This window comes from Cynoglossus semilaevis, chromosome 10 (genome assembly GCF_000523025.1).
Source record: "Cynoglossus semilaevis isolate Cse_v1.0 chromosome 10, Cse_v1.0, whole genome shotgun sequence".
In the NCBI taxonomy this organism is placed as follows: domain Eukaryota; kingdom Metazoa; phylum Chordata; class Actinopteri; order Pleuronectiformes; family Cynoglossidae; genus Cynoglossus; species Cynoglossus semilaevis.
Window position 1 is genome coordinate 17,961,801 of NC_024316.1, and position 16,387 is coordinate 17,978,187.

General features: G+C 42.1%; 2 protein-coding genes and 1 long non-coding RNA gene across 4 annotated transcripts in view; 1 reads left to right on the forward strand and 2 right to left on the reverse strand.

Moving 5' to 3' along the window:
• Positions 1-3,673, reverse strand: part of tspy (testis specific protein Y-linked) — a 5,254-nt gene extending 1,581 nt beyond the window's left edge. The window contains exons 1-7 of the mRNA XM_008319236.3: positions 2,284-3,673; positions 2,105-2,182; positions 1,909-2,017; positions 1,122-1,276; positions 903-979; positions 513-718; positions 370-417 (exon numbers count right to left, since the gene is read on the reverse strand). Of these exons, the coding sequence (XP_008317458.2) occupies positions 370-417; positions 513-718; positions 903-979; positions 1,122-1,276; positions 1,909-2,017; positions 2,105-2,182; positions 2,284-3,243 (1,633 nt within the window). The 5' untranslated portion in view covers positions 3,244-3,673. The remainder of the gene's footprint in view (positions 1-369; positions 418-512; positions 719-902; positions 980-1,121; positions 1,277-1,908; positions 2,018-2,104; positions 2,183-2,283) is intronic.
• Positions 3,674-4,205: 532 nt separating this feature from the next.
• On the forward strand, positions 4,206-13,480 carry ppp1r3f (protein phosphatase 1, regulatory subunit 3F). 2 transcript variants are annotated; one of them, XM_008319238.3, is made up of 4 exons: positions 4,206-5,845; positions 9,488-9,534; positions 9,763-9,833; positions 11,954-13,480. In XM_008319238.3, exons 1-4 carry the CDS (start codon positions 4,980-4,982, stop codon positions 12,854-12,856), a joined length of 1,887 nt encoding a protein of 628 aa, XP_008317460.1. In that variant the 5' UTR covers positions 4,206-4,979; the 3' UTR covers positions 12,857-13,480. The 2 variants fall into 2 exon arrangements, with proteins under 2 accessions (XP_008317460.1, XP_016891729.1); XM_017036240.2 differs by lacking the exon at positions 11,954-13,480 and adding an exon at positions 10,209-10,515 and having other exon boundaries at positions 4,317-5,845.
• Positions 13,481-14,371: 891 nt separating this feature from the next.
• On the reverse strand, positions 14,372-15,671 carry LOC112487608 (uncharacterized). Its single transcript, XR_003050865.1, has 2 exons — positions 14,946-15,671; positions 14,372-14,835 (listed from the first exon to the last, which is right to left on the reverse strand). It is a non-coding gene; the product is annotated as an uncharacterized LOC112487608 (long non-coding RNA).
• Positions 15,672-16,387: the final 716 nt, after the last annotated feature.

The following is a 16,387-nucleotide window of genomic DNA, read 5'->3' on the forward strand; positions in this document are numbered from 1 at the left end:
GGGGGGTGGGGAGGGGGCTCCTCAGAGCACCTCAGTGGTAACTTAACCGCTGGAGGACTCGAACCTGAAACCTTCCAGACCCACAGCACTTCCTTAACCACTAAGCCACCACTTCCCTGTTATGTTCTCAGTGTCATTCAGAAACCAAAAAATGCAGAATTGTCACAGTTTGGTTTGTCTTCAATGGACCTGTGGCTTCACTGGCATCGACAGACGTTTGTGATAAAAAATGATTTAGTTAATTAATGGTCAGGTCTTTTTTGTACACTGTAACATGACCTTAGATGTTCCTAAAGCTGTCTGAAATTAAATACCATTTTATTGACCTTGAGGATGAACACAGTACTGCAGGTCAGAGTGCTGTCTTACCGTCTATGACTATTTCTCCCCCTTCATCCTCTTCCTCTGGGCTCTCATCTGAAGAGGAGATATTTCCTGTTAGTCAGAAAATCACACATTCTTTAAATGACACCCCCCCTCCCCCCTGCCTCAGTCTCTCCTACTTCACTGACCTCCACTGGGTCCTCTGTCCCCCTTCTCCTCTTCTTCTTCTTCTTCCTCCTCCTCCTCCTCCTCCTCTTCTTCTTCTTCTTCTTCCTGGTCCCTGCTCTGGCTCTGTGGTTTATCCTCACCCTCTTCACCCTCCTCATCGTCTGAGTCAGATATCACCACACATTCATCTCCATTTCCGTTACCAGCTGCTTTTTCTTCACTGCCACTAAATTAAAAAAAAAAAAGGTTTAACAGTAAATACAGTGAACACAGACTCAGTGTTCAGACATGCATCCCATCTGGTTTAATCAGGAAGGAGTAAAATATTAGGATGCCTATAAAAACATGAACAGTAATTTAACACACCCCCCCCCCAACCCTAGGGGCAGAATAATTCACAGCTGCCGTACCTGCCGTTCTCCTGCGGCTCCCACAGAGGAGTGAGGTAGTATCTGAGGGGGTCTCTGTACAGGTCGTCTTTAAGGATCTAAAAAAAAAAAAAAAAATCAGACAGGTAAGTATGGACGCTGGGAACAGGTGACCACAGTAACTATTGTGATTGGCAACAACATGTCTTCAGGGTCACGACCTTTAAGCCAGTGTAGAATGAAGGGTGTGGGCGTCCGTACCTGTGCTACGTCATCTTGCCCCGGGCTGCTGTGGTCACTGAACCAGTTGAAAAAAGTCTGGTACACCCTGCGGGAGGACTTTCTGGGTTCACTGTTGGCCGTCAGGTTCTGCCCACGATGCCACAGGATGGGGTTGGAGAAAGACATGGGCGCCCCTGGACAAATGAGAGGCCATGGTTAGATGGTGACTCAGTGGATGAGCCGTGAAATCATGAAATACTAATAAAACAACAAACACATTCTTTACAAAATAGGGAAAAAAAATATGAATCATTTTACCATTTAATTATTTAAACTGTTTCCTGTTCTGGACTCTTTTCCTCCTTCACTCTGTGCCGACACAGGTGAACTCTCATAAACAGTGAATACAAATAACCAAAATAAGCAGAAAATATAACAAACTGATATAATATATAAAATATAAAATAAATCCCCAGGACTAGAATTATGTAAAACTATAATGTTGTACCGGCACCCCCTAGCGGCCAGGCAATGGGAGCTACATGCTGGCCAACACAGACAACCATAAGAATTACATCAAACTCCATAAAAATGTCTGTTTAAAGTGACAATAGAAATAGATTTAACATATATATAAAAAAACCTTAAGGAAAACATTTATTAAATCTTATTTATAATGGACGGTGGAGCCACAGTGTGACTCCAACCACTTCTAAATCTGACTCTAATCAGCTGGTTTTTCCTTTGAATACACTTTGAGTACATGGAGTTAAAACTGTCTTTACCCTTTGGCATACACATGTTAGAAGCATAAACAGGAATTTACCCATCCCTAGGTGCAGTTCCTTCATGATGATGTTATTCTGGAAATATGGATTACGCCTGAAATGGAAGCGGATTCTGAAGCCCACTTTGTTGTTCTTGAAAGACTCAACCTGAAAACAGAAGAAATGGTTGAGTTTATATATACATATATATATATATTACTATTATTATGGGAAAAGAAATGCTGCACTTCCTACCTCAAGATCAGTCATGTAACTGAGGGCGTCTTCATCCGTCTCATCGATGTGAGCTGAGAGATGTGGATGGTTCAACAGCTGAGGCGTGAAAGTTAAGAAAACATGATAACGAAAAAAACAACAACAAAACAAACCATACATTTGTGCAGATGGAAAGACAGTTGGACTTTTAAGGATACAGCTGTCACCCAGAAGCCCGGGATAGTCTTTGTTATGGAGCTGCGCTGATCCAGATGTGGTCGTCGTTGACGGTTTATTTTCAGATCCAGTCGTTGGTGGAGCCTGGCACTTCTCTTCTCCAGGGACTCCAGTCTCATCTGGACCTGTGCCAGAAGGGCCACCGACTGCCTCATTTCTGGAGCCATCTTAACGGACACAATGGCACACTCGCCGTCATCGTTTTCCTCGTTGTCTGACGGGAAAGAGGAGCTTGGTGTGGATGACGTCGCGGACATAGATTCATCTCCTTCATCAGCATCGGCCACGTCTTCTGGTTCTTCTCTCTCCGTGCTGTGCAAAGATGTGGAGCTGTCAGCGGCGGCCGCCTGCGTTACGGTTCCTACTTTGGATGAGTGTTGCAGGGATCCACGGTGTCTAAATTTGCTGCCCTGTTTAACTTTAGCCTTCTCTGATGAACATGGGGTCTCTTGACTGGCTTCTCCATCTCCTCCTGTGAGACTGGCCAGGGCTTCAGCAGCTGCTATGGCAGCAGAGTCAGACTGAAGAACTGGATTGAGAACCTCCTCTGCTTTTCTTGTCTTCTCTGAAGCTTCCGTTGCCTCAGAAGGAACATGTGAGTGAGAGGAACGTGGCTCTTTGGTGTTGGTCTTATTATGGCCTCCAACACTGAACTTGTTTACGTGCCGTGAACCGGTGTTTCCTGCACTGTCAGAACTATGATCAGTGTGAACAGCTGCTTTTTCTTTTTCTCCTGTCTTCCCGTCTTTGGAGTCTTTCTTGCTTCCTGTAGTTTCACCACTTTTGCAGCTTTCTGACGTGACCCCCGCATCACTGGACTCGTCACTAACTTTCGTAGACTTGATGGGAACAGTGTTGTCCTCTTCCTTTTCTAGTGATGGTGGACATCGTTTTCTAGAAGCAGAGTCTGCGGACTGCGTGCAGTCCGTCACTTCGCTCATACTAGCTGTGAATAGCCAGAAAGCTAACAAGCTTGATAGCCCGCAAGATCAACTAAAATACGACTTATACGTTAAACAACGGAAGCAAATGAGTATTTCGTTATCTCTTGGCAGTTTGCATTTGTTTCCAATTGCATAAGACTTATCTGCATTCTGATCGAAGCTAGAACGGAAAGCAGCTCACCGATTCCACCGCGGCCTTGTGTAAGGAAGGGATTAGCACTCTGCAGCTAACCCAAGTTAGCTAACTTTACCCAGTATGAGTCCACAGGACGAGAAGCGCATCACTTCCTGCTGGATTTTAGTAAAGCTGGAAAGATTTTGATGTGATGATGAAATCTCACCGTCTCGTCTTTTGTGATAGTCTGCGTTGTTTATTGAGTTTAATGTTTATATTATCCGTTAGCTTACAATCCGTTCAACGACGTTGACAGGAAAACAATCCTTTGATTGGATATGGCGCGTCGCGCTCAAACCTACCGACCAATGCGCTGCGAGGGGTGTGTTTCCGGGGTTTACAACTGCCTATGGGTAAAACTGCGCAGGACTATAATAATAATATGTGAATAAAAAGGCGAAATACTATTTTAGATAAGTTGTCCTTTTTCGATGATAAAACTTGTGTTATATTACATAACTTAGATTACCGTTGTCAAACGAACTATTTTCTAAAAAACATTGCTACAATTTGTAAAAACAATAATTTAAGCAAAACTTTACCTGGGGGGCGATAAAACTTCCGTCTTTTTTTTTTAGAAATCCCGCCCTAATCACCTGAATCTTCTTAATACTATCATACTTATGGAAGCGTTGTTTGTTTAAAATTAAACGTAACTCTATTACAAGGTTAAGCACACAATTGTGGGCTGTAACAAGACCTCCTCAGTGATAGGCCACTGGAGGTATTGTGGGAAAAAAACCCACAAGGGAGGAAAGCTTCTCATCAGTGCCACCGTGTGGCCTTAAATGTTTCATTCCTAAATTCACGTGTACAAACAATACATTTATCTAAACATCATTTCAATAATCGAAACGTCTTCCAATTTAACATTAATAACGTTTTGGTCGTGTGATAGTGTAAATACTAGTAAGTAAATATAGTTGTTAGAAATACTACAGCTATAACAACAACTACTAGTCCTTTTACTCTTACTTTCTCATACTAATACATAAATATAAAGGTATATCATGACAAGGATGTAGTTATGATCATTTAGCAGTGAGGCAGTAGATAGATATATCTAATGTACTACATTTCGTAAGGGCGAAATTTGGCAATTGGCCCATTGTCTTCAACAACTTATTTCAAAAACTTAAGTCGCTGACGTTTACCCAGATACACGGAACGTGGTGTGTGTGTGTGTGTGTGTGTACAAGTGTGTGTGTGGTGATAGAGGGGGCTTGGATGAGGACGGGGCCGATTATACCAGGCTCAAAAGACAAATTTGGGGCATAACATAAACGTTTTCGACTTGGACCAGGGCTACAATCATAGCTGAAGCTCCCGGTAGGTCAGGGCTAAAATTAGAGGCAGCGTCTTCCGCCACAGCAGCCCGAATTTCAAAGCCTGACATTTCATGACACGCTACACGGCGGCCGAGATAAGATGAGTCTGAGTGAGTAACGCAGGGACAGCGCTGGATCCACGGGATAGTGGGTTGTTGTTTTTTTTTTATGGAGACGCTGTCTGTGACCTGTCCAGCGCACAGATCCTCTGAGTGCACGCTGCTACAAACATGTCTTTTTTAACCATACCAAGTCAGGAGGGCCTTTTTGTCATTAAACCCTGCAAGTCAGCCGAAGAGACGCAGCGCCGGAGCACCGAATGTGACGACGAAGAAGAAGAGGATGATGATGAGGATGAGGATGATGACACAAACGTCCACCTCATCCCAAGATGCTCGCCGGTTCCCAGAAAGCGAGGCTCGTCCATCTTCGATGAGACTGCGGAGTACATGCGCTTCCAGCAGGCGCTGTCCGCCGGAAAGAAAGTGTCATTTGCCGACACCACGGGCGGTGATCTGGTGGACGTAAAGGAGTTTGTGGCCTTTGGCAGCGAGGATGAGGAGGAAGAGGCAAGGTGGGAAGAAGAGGAGGCAAAATACCGGAAACCAGAGCTAGAGCCAATCTATACGGTGCAGCCAGAGTTCTGCGCAGCTACCGGCGTCGTCCTGCTGCAGACTGTGCGCACAGATAAAGTGGCGGTTGAGCGGCTGTTTCAAGTGGAGAATGAGCCACTTGCCGTGAGTGGGTTAATACGAGTGCTGAACATCTCCTTCCACAAAGCAGTTTACATCAGATCCACCATGGACAACTGGGTGACTTACTTTGATCACCCTGCAGAGTATGTCCATGGATCCAATGATGGAGACACTGACCAGTTCTCATTCAAACTCTCCTTTTCTCCTCCTTACGTCACACACGGTTCACGCATCGAGTTTGTCGTCCGCTATGAAACATCTGATGGTGATTTCTGGGCCAATAACTCCTCCAAGAATTATGTGGTTACTCTGCTGGTCTCCTATGATGATGACGACCCGGCTCAAACAAAGTTTGACCCGCAGGAGATAAGAAGTATCCTCAAACCTCCCAAATTTTACAGGTAAAGACCTCATGTACCCTCATTTAACGAACACACAACAGAGAATCTGAGAAGTTACAGCCAGCATGCCAATGAAGACAGACCCTGCATGGTTCCTACACACAGAATTGTAACTAATTATATGTGATTAATCAAGACTAATCGAGATAAATCAACTTTCCTAGATGTGACAAAAAGATGTCGACATAGTTCTGGAACAGGAAGACAAATAACAACACATAGATGTATGTGTTTTATTTATTTAATCCAAATAATGAAAATGTACTAATATGTCACTTATCGGACGTAGACTTACGACTGTCCTGCCACACTGACACATACTGGGCATGGTATGACAAGCGTGAGGTGGGTGTTAAATATTGCGTGTTAAATATTTTGAATTAAATATTTTGATCTGATTTATTTTAACAAACTCACATTTGCATTTTCATTTTGACAGCTAATTGCTATCAGTGTTATGCTAGTATTGAGAAATCTCTTACAAATCAAATGCCCTGACTACACTTCCTGTACTTGGTTCCAAAACCAATGTGCTTCAATTTGACCACAGCTTTCTCCCCCTCCCTTTCTGTCTTCATTTTCCATTACTGACAGTTGAGGATCATCTTTGTTATGGTCATGCAATATAAATATATATTTCAACAAAAATAAATCTTCAGAACATTGCTATATTTTGATAATGAGGTGAGTAAAGGGGCTTACATTACACACAATATTAGGACATTCAGGTGATTAAAATACAATTCTACCAAATAGCAAGCAAGACAAATACAGAACAAATCACAGTATAAATAGGTACATGTAAACAAAGTGGCAAAGCAATGAAAAGCACACACGGTTGTGCAGCAGCTGCAGAGCCCCAGTTGCCTACTAAGACCCTGGAGGTTTTGTCTCTGCCGTAAGCTTTCAGCTTTATTCAGACGTCAAGCCTGGAGACTGCTTTTGGCATATGAAAACCTGGAGTCTAAATCAAACCAAGTGTGTTGATATACACAACTGCACAGGTTGTACACAATGATAAAAGCAGTATACAACTTACAGAGCCGAGACGTCATAAAGTTTGTATATGCCTGGTCTAATGGGTAACAGCACATGTCATTTTCAGCCTTGGCATATACTAGCCTCAAAGATTACCTTTGACCTTTTCCATTGAGGAGTGAAAAAATGGAAGTGACTGGCCTCTCTCACTTGTGTGGTTTCTATAGTTAAAGGCCTATAAATCATACCTCTCAATATTTGTAGTCAAATATCCCACTGATGCAGTGTTTCTCAGATGGTAGGTTGAAGCAGAAAAGTGGGTCAGGGTCATATTTTGGGGGTTGCTGGACTGGATTATAATGTTAATAATAGATTTATCCAGTGGTACGGCAAGACACTTTCTGCTCAGCCCCCGCTTCAGTGCAAGACATCATCTCTTTTATATCTTGTAAAAATCGCCCACTACTTGTCTGAAGAGTGGTTAGAGCTCTTGCCTTACAGCATGAAGGTCCTCAGCCTGAGCCCCTGTGGTAACTGATGTTCTTTCTGTATAGATATATATTTCCATGTTCTCCTTGTGTGCTTGCGGGTTTTCCGCACAGTCCACATCAAACATTTGGGATCCATATTCTCCCTAAGGAACAGCCTAGAGACTACCGATAGAAGACAGGTAGTGAGATTATTTTTTTCCTCACCTCTAGTGCAATTTCTGGATATGGTGAGTGGCACACAGTCTTTTGTTGTATAAATAGCAACAGTCCCACGTCATTCCCTGGCTCCTAATTCGACACGTGAAAACATCCATCTCTGTGACAGTAGATGTTCCAGTGTGGAACGTCTTGGTTAAGAGATGAAAGTTCTTCAAGAAACCTATATGCCAGTTCTGCTGCCCACTTCAAAACCTGACCTGAGAACTGTCACAGTCACAAGGACAGAGACCACTTTCAATGCCTTCATGGACCAATAGAAGACCAGGAAAAAAGCCCAGTGTACCTTAATGTAGCTGTCATGTAGCTCTACATTGGTGTAGCTATTTCAGAGTATGAAGGAAGCAGATGGCTTGTTAGGGTTGGGTGAGTCACTAACTGTAAAGGGAGAATTTTGGGAGCAGAAACTGTATGCCCTCCAGCCTCCCCTTCCCACACACACCAACATTATATCAACTGTCACAGATTCATCAGGTGCAGTGAAATGAACTGATAATTGGATTCTAACACATTCATTCACAAGGCAGCCTGTGGGAGGAACGGTTATTATCTGGTGAACACAGTACAACACTATCATTTTGCCTACAGAATGTTCTTTTAAAAAAGCACACAGTTTGAGCCATGGTTTTCTTTTACGTAATTGGTAAACATGGTAATACATTGGGAGAACATAGGTGGGTGACTGGTAAATACTGCATAATTCCTCTATTTTAACGTAAAAAGCCACATAGTAGCAAAATAACCCTTTTATTTATTCAATGCTTAGTTTGATAAATGCAGTAAAACAAACGGACAACTTGTTTCGGTTCCATATAGCCAAGAATACAAACTCAGAATATCAAACTGATGATTGGCTGATTCACTTAACGAGCTGCAAGTGGCGCGAAAACCAAGCTTATATACTTTTAAAACGAACATATTAAGAAACACTCCTGTGCTATTTTTTAAAACGGTTTAAACACAGCGGTTGTCACGTCATAAACATGGTTTTAACACAGCGGTTGTCACGTCATAAACATATTAGAACAACATACATTATAACGTAAACTCCACATACCTTGAAACGGGAGAAAAAGTGTCAGGATGATATACGTATGTGTATTTCCTCAACCAGGACTCAACTGGAATGATACTGTTAAAATCACCGAGATGTGTAAGACAAAAGCAATCGATCTGGGATCATCAACAGCACTACTTTAATGACGGGTTTAACCTTCTACTGATTAGTTTTCCCTTGTAATGATATCAAATGTAAAACAAACCGCTGTGACAGTGATTTTGTTTTGATTTGTTTTAAGGACTTTACAGTTATTAAATTCCAGTTATTTTGCCAAAAACATTCAGTTTTTTTGGTAGATATACGTATATTAGTGATGTTAGTTGATAGTTAAAATATCAACTTGTCACACAATCACAGAAATTATGTTGCAAATCAAATCCATACTCCTTACCATTATCAGTATACTGTATTGAAATGGTCTTGTTTACACAGAACCGGTTTGCAGTATAACAAGCAGAAATAAAGTATTTTTTCTCCCAATATAGAATGATTTGGTCTCCAATCCACAATATGTCTTACAACTAGATATGAATTGAACGCAGGGAGCACAAGCAGCCTTCACTGGCTCTATTTGTGTAGCAGCTGCTGTCACATGCTTGTCACATGTCTTGACCTTATATTTATTTGGCCATGCTGCTTCATTCTTTCAATACAGGTGTCAACTTACAGAAAACCCCTTCATGCCACTAATTATCCATTATATTTAACAACCACTAATTCCAAACATTTATTTGCATTAGATTTAATTTAATTTAACAAAAAATATCATGTCATATTTTCTAAATCTAGTATATAAATATATAATATAAAACATATGTATTCAATATAATCTTTTGGGTAGATATTGTGCTGTTGATAAATGTCCTCACTGTTTTCATTCTGTCTCTTTTCTTTTAGCATGAAGGACGACCCAGATTCAGAAGACGAGCTGGAAATGCATGAAGGTACAACATTATGCTGAATAACTATCAGGATATAAGGAAAATCCAAACAAGATTCTTTATGGTTATATATATTATTGAATTGTGCAAATTTAAAAACAAAAAATTCAGATATGAAATTTAAAAAGTGAATTATAATACATCTGTTAAAAGTGAAATTTAAAATCGTAAAGTGAATTATAATACATCTGTTAAAAGCTGTTTTACAATGTGTTTGTCTCGCATGCACAGAAGCACCGATCAAACTGATCAGACCCACGCCCATGTGCCCCGCCTTAGTCAGACCTGAGATTGACGTTGAGGTAAGACCAATATCACAAAAACAGAACAAATAATAATAATAATAATAATAAATAAGGACAGCATACACCTTCCCAAAGTTACTTTTTTCCTAGATTGTGTTCAGATAATCTTAATTTGCATGCAGTCGTTGACACTTTCCCATTTAACAGGTAAGCAGACAGAGTGCTTTATCCCTGTGTGAGTCAATAAAAAAAACGTAACTGACATTTCAATTCAACCTGTGCGGCTCACCACCATTGGCTTGGTTGTTTATGTTGTTCACAGCTCATTGAAGCTTCAGCAACAACTTAGGTAATGTGCTTTTCACCGCTGCAGCACGACAACTGGATGTTCTTTTTTTTAATCTTTAATCTCTTCCTGTATTCTCATCATAGTGCATGACCACCATGTCCTTGTATCTCATCTGGATCGTCCCACCTTTGTAATCACGTGTGTTGTATCCATCATGGGTTTCTAACACTAATCATAATATCTGTATATTTCATTTGTGACATTAGTGCAGAATTCCATTGTTTCACGTGTACATTTTTACATTTCTAAAAATAAAACACACACACCCTATTCTTCGATTCTAATCTCAGTCACTGCCACAGTATTAAAGTAAAGCAGAAATGTTAAGGCCTTTCGTCTTGGATTTAGCAGTGGCTCCGTTTCACTGCTGTAATAAAAGGTTGATTGCAATGGGTGGAGGACATTTTTATTTTACACGCAGACAGACGCCTCTATCGATTTGTGTTTAAATGTGTGAACTTCCTTCAGCTTGGAGCAGAGTTGTTGCCAGTGTTGCCACAAAGTCACAAAATCTGTCCGTTCAAAAATAAATAACAATATTTCGTCCAACACGTACCGGCGGTTAGAACAGTTCTGGGCAGTGATATATATATTGAATTTTTTTTTTTTTTTATCGACCCTTCATAAACAGCTCGGTCTTTCGTGAGCTGGTACATGTTGCGTAGCACTTGTAATATCATTTCAGGAACGTTCTGGGGGAACAAAGCACATCTAACGGTCTGACCCCTTTTGTCTAACTTTGTACAAGTACACTAACAAAAGTACAAGTAGGACAACTGCTTCTAAACTGGACCAGATTTCCCTTCTCTTCTCTCCTTGACAGAACTCTGTGACCTGGAACAACAGCTCTGTGTCTTAACAGCAGCCAAATCTGGTCACAAAAAATGAATAAATAAATAAATAAAGGAGTTTAGTTCAGGAGTTCCTCTCGTTACCACAGCAACCCAACGACAAGATCAGGCGTCGGGGTCTCAGTGTGTCAGACATGTGTTCCTCCAGCTCGTCCACATGTGGGGTTTTTTTTATCACCCGCATGCTGTCGTCCTCCGGTAAAGTCCAACAGTTATTTATTATACGAACATGAGCTCATGGACATGGATTTTTCCAGTTTTCCCAGTTACAACGTCAGAGTGGTCCAACCAGTGGTCATTTATGAAATAAGGAGAGAAACTGAAGGAATCACAAATGCAGAGTAGAGTGAGATTTCATAAGGTCAGAGCAGACCATGAACGCAACACTCAACGCATCACTAGTGCGTCTTCAAGTGTTAGCATTTTACGATCCTGCGACATGTCCCTCTGAAAATGTAAACTCCTCAGTCTGGCTTCAAACAAACAAGTGTTTATTGAACACAAAAAAATCTTCTGCCCAGTTGAAGCTCTTGTTTTGAGAAATCGGCCCTGACTGAGTTAATAATCTAAACATTTCTGCTTAAGAGTGTTTTGGAACGGAAAACATTTTTTAAATTCTATTTGTGACTGCATTAGTCTCTCTATGGAGGTGGCTGTGGCTCAGTGGGTAGTACGCTGTCTTACAGAGGGTTGTGGGATCAATTCCAGACTTGGTAGTAGTTTCTGTGGCCCACCTCTCCTGGCAGCATGGCTGTCAGTAGGTGGATGGCAACACTTCCAGACCATATGTTGAGATCAGTGCCACAGTTTTGCTCCTGTTTGTTTGTATTTCCTCACAACCACAGTGTCGGCATGGCATCAGTTTTACAGGAAAGCATTCGTTTGTTTTTGATGCTTTTTTCTGTAAGAAAAAACAAGTCGTTCTATTCTGTGCTCTTTTTTGTCAATGCTGCCTTCTCTTTTATTTATTTTAACAGATTGCAGTTAACCCCTCTGGTTCCTCTGTCTCAGCCAACCACCAGCTCCCATCTGTTGATGGCTCCCTGACCACTCCCACTGTGTCTGCAGGTGAAAGATTCCCTCGTGCCCCCCCTGATCCCTCACCTCAGACCAACCCGTCCTTTGTACTTTTAACCAGCAAAACAGTGCAGCCACAAGAGTCTCAGCCTTTACCCACAGTGCATTGCGAACAGGGCGATCAAACGCCGCCCTCCAGCAGTCGTTCCCCTGATCTGCTGCCCGCTCCGCAGCAAGAACCGAGGCCAGACAGATCAGACAGCCCCCAGACTGGCAGAGAGGAAATCCTCTCGTCCGAGCCTTTGTGTGTTCATCCTTCCACCGCAGAGACAAATCAGTGTCCAACAGAAGAAGACGCATCGACCGGAACCCCCGTTAATAATCCTCGTCTTGAAGAGGCCGTCGTGCACGTCTCTGGTCCCGCGGAAGCTCACGATTCAAAGGAAGAGGTCGAATTGGGATTGAGTGAACTTGATGCAGGATTAGTCGAAGATTCCCCCAGATCTGCTGCACACTGTGAGGAAACCCCGCCCGCTGTCCCGCTGTCTCCTGTGGCAGAGGATCAACAGTCACCTGGACTCACAGAGGCCGACTCGACCAGCGAGGTCCAGACGGTCCTGAACACAGCTGTGGAGTCTGGAGCCTCCGCCTGGAGGAGACGGGACGAGGAGGACAAGGTTTCCCAGATTCTTAGAGAAAATGTATCAGAGGTTTCTCCACAGTCAGAGTCAGAGCTGGGTGTAGATGTGAACCTGAAGCCTTCGTTCGTCTTCGTGAGTGTGGCCGTCCTTCTGTCCATAGCAGTGCAGCAGCCCAATGTCCTCGTCCTCATTGGACTGCTGCTGGTCCTGCAGTGTTTTTAAATGCACCACTGTAGTTGTTGTTGTTGTTGTAGTTGTTGTTGTTGTTGTTGAGGTGAAGTGCCTTTCCATGATTCCAGAAGAAGATTCAGTCCAAAAAAAAGTCATTATATATATATATAATATATATAATATAAAATAGAGTATCATCAGTATACAGTGAATAGAATTATCCTGGAGTCTCCTCATGTAGGAATTACCTTATTGTTTCACACCAATTTTTTTTATTCTTTCTACTGGAGCAGCTTTTCAGTCCTGTATTAGACTAATTTAAACTGCCCAGGTCATGTGATGCCACTCAGCCAATCAAAACAAAAATGAAAAAAATTCAGAGAAAACTTGGGTCAGGAAGAGACTTCGACGCACCGGGGGGAGAGACCAGGGAAGTGAGGTTACGGCAGAGTCCTGAGGAGCAACATAAAAAGAAAGCAACTTTACATGGACGTGAATATATTTTATATATTTTATATGTTCCCTTCCACCACGAGTTGACAGTGAGACCAACATGTCTCATATGTCTTAAAATCACAGGGTATATTTTTAGACCACAGATTATTTCATTAAATGTAAAAAAAAAAAGAAAGAAAAATAACGTAAAAAAGCACAAATCTGTAACGGGGACAGATCGTTGAAAGAAAAATCACGTAAAAAATAACACAAATCTGTAACGGGGACAGATCGTTAATTTTGTCCGTGTTCTGATGGAGATCACAGTCACTGTCTGTCTGTTCTTTAACCACTAGTTTCAACGACTGAGTCGTTGCTTCACAATCAGCCGTGATGTGAACATTTGTCTCGTACTAAATGAACAGCAGTTACAGTACGTAAACACTTGAGGCACTAGAGGCCTGTTGTTATCTGTAGCAACACGTTACGTCAGGGTAGACGTCAATGAACCTCGTTAATTTACATCAAAGTAGCATAATTTGTTCCTTTTAAGGAAATACCCCCAGTGACCAACAGGAGAGCGATGAAAGTGTGTGAATGACGACTAAATATAAGGGAATGAAACTGGGGCAAAGAGGAAAAGAGGAAAGTGGAAAAAAGCAAGTGTTTGAGTGAAGGATGTTTGGTTCAGACAGGAAATGAGTTGATGGGGAAAAAAAAAATCCGACTTATTTTACTCACAGGTCCCAGAACGAAGCACTTTATGTCTGGACGCAGTCGATGGTTTGTGATTTTTGTTGATGTGAAAAACAGCTTTAATCTTGTTTCTACAAACACTGTGTTAACGGTCGCTTCAGACACCATGAACATGTAGTTAGCTGTGTGTGTGTGTGTGTGTGTGTGTGTGTGTGTGTGTGTGTCTGTGTGTGTGTGGGGTAGTTTTTCAAGCATGCCTCTGTTGATACAACGAATATTTTGTTGATGACACTCCACTACCAGGTTTGTTTCTGGTCCATCCTGACTCTCTCTCGCTCCAGTATCAGAGTTGTTTTTTTTTTTTAATCATTTTAACCAGTTCATCAGTCAAAAACCACGGTTATAAAACTACAGTATTACAGTATGGTATTTGAGTATTTGTTAACGTTTATGTGTTTAAACTTGGGCTGTCAAACAGCTTTAATTTTATTTATTAACATTGTCAGTACGACCGGATGATCTATCCCATAATTCCACTCTCCGTCCACTTCCATCGTTGCTCTGACACACACATTTTTTGCAGTATTTACACACACTGCGAGAAAAGCGAGCCAAAAAAATACCGTCTCAATTCTCAGCGTCAGGTCAGACGTCCAGCAGGTGTCGCACCGGCCTCACTGAGCACGCGTTCTACGACATGTTCTACGACACAATCTACGACATGTTCTACGACATGTTCTACGACATGTTCTACGACACGTTCTACGACATGTTCTACGACATGTTCTACGACACGTTCTACGACATGTTCTACCAGCTACTGTCTGACACGGTTAATCGACAGCTACCAATCGGATCGGACATTTTAATCGTTTCACAGCCCTCGTTTAAACGCACACCTAGTTACCAATCGAATCAGACATTTTAGTCGTTTCACAGCCCTCGTTTAAACGCACCAGCTACCAATTGGATCAGACATTTTAGTCGTTTCCCTCGTTTAAACGCACACCACATTATGTAGTTAAAGTTCAGAGAAAAAAAAATCTACAAGCCCAGAGAGAGAGAGAGAGAGAGAGAGAGAGAGAGAGAGAGACGGCTGCTTCGAGTGCTGGAGTGAAAGTGAGTAAATTATTAAACAGTGATCAAGGACCATTTTGGGAGAACTATTCCTGAAGACTAGTCTGAGACGGTCCACTCCATTTATATCAGGATCAGACTGAAGACGTACACACACCCCTGTGTGTTCTTTTAAAGTGCTGTTTTTGTGTGTGTGTGTGTGTAGATGTGTGTGCGATTTCTCTGATTAATGCAACAGTTATTGTTGTACTTTGTTCACCTGAGCACCGCCGTACACCGTGAGCTGCATTTACAAGATACTGTAAAAAAAAAAAAAAGATGAAGAAAGGAGAATAAAAATAAAAACTTTGACATGAAGTATTTCTGCCTCAGAAATGACAGCTCTGTGAAAGGACAGTTCTTCGGGGTGACACGTACACACGGTGTTTTTGGTCAACTATGACTAACGCTGCTGTAGGACAACGTCAACGACCTGACAGTCAGACTGCAGCTGTGAACGACACCCGTGTTCTTACAGTGTACGGCCATTAAAGTTGCTCTGGTTCTCTGTACCACCACTGGGCTCCTGGCTGGTTTTTTATTTTATTTTTATTTTTTTTATTTTAATCCACACCATGATGCACAATGACTAGAGCGCGGTCTGCGCAGGACCAGACTAAAATAACACGGCTCGCACCATGATGCACAATGACTAGAGCGTGGTCTGCGCAGGACCAGACTAAAATAACACGGCAGCCTTTGGCGTGGACGGCTCAGGAGGACACATGCCGTCGCTTTAAGTGGAATCACACTGACAGTAACACGAGCCGCAGACAGAAAGCAAAGGTCACGTCTCTGCGGTCACGATGGAATCAACTCCGCAACGCTGTCACCGAGGACGGCTTCCTGTACGACGACAGACGACACGTCACGGACGACACATCACAGACGACACGTCACGGACGACACGTCACAGACGAGTCTGACGTACCCTGTGTTTGTTCGATTGGTGTTTTTAAACGCAGTATTTAGTATTTAGTACCACACACTCACTGCAATCACACACAATGACCTGAAGCTCGAGTTAAGAGGACGAGACATTATTTTGTTTAGCTGTTAGCAAGCAAGCTAAAAACATTTGTGTGATGTTTAAAATTGGTTTCAAAATTTTGTATTTTACTAACACTATAATACAGTATGAGACAGAATTTCAAGACAACCATAAACACGTGGGGCCACATAAAATGACATGACGGCCCAGTTTTGGTCCACGGCCCTCGTGTTTGACATATGAGGACCTGCTAAAATAATCGTACAAATATGATAATTATTCTTGGTCTGTCTTCGACCGGTTATAAATAATTCAAAACTCACAACTGAAGTAACACCTTCATG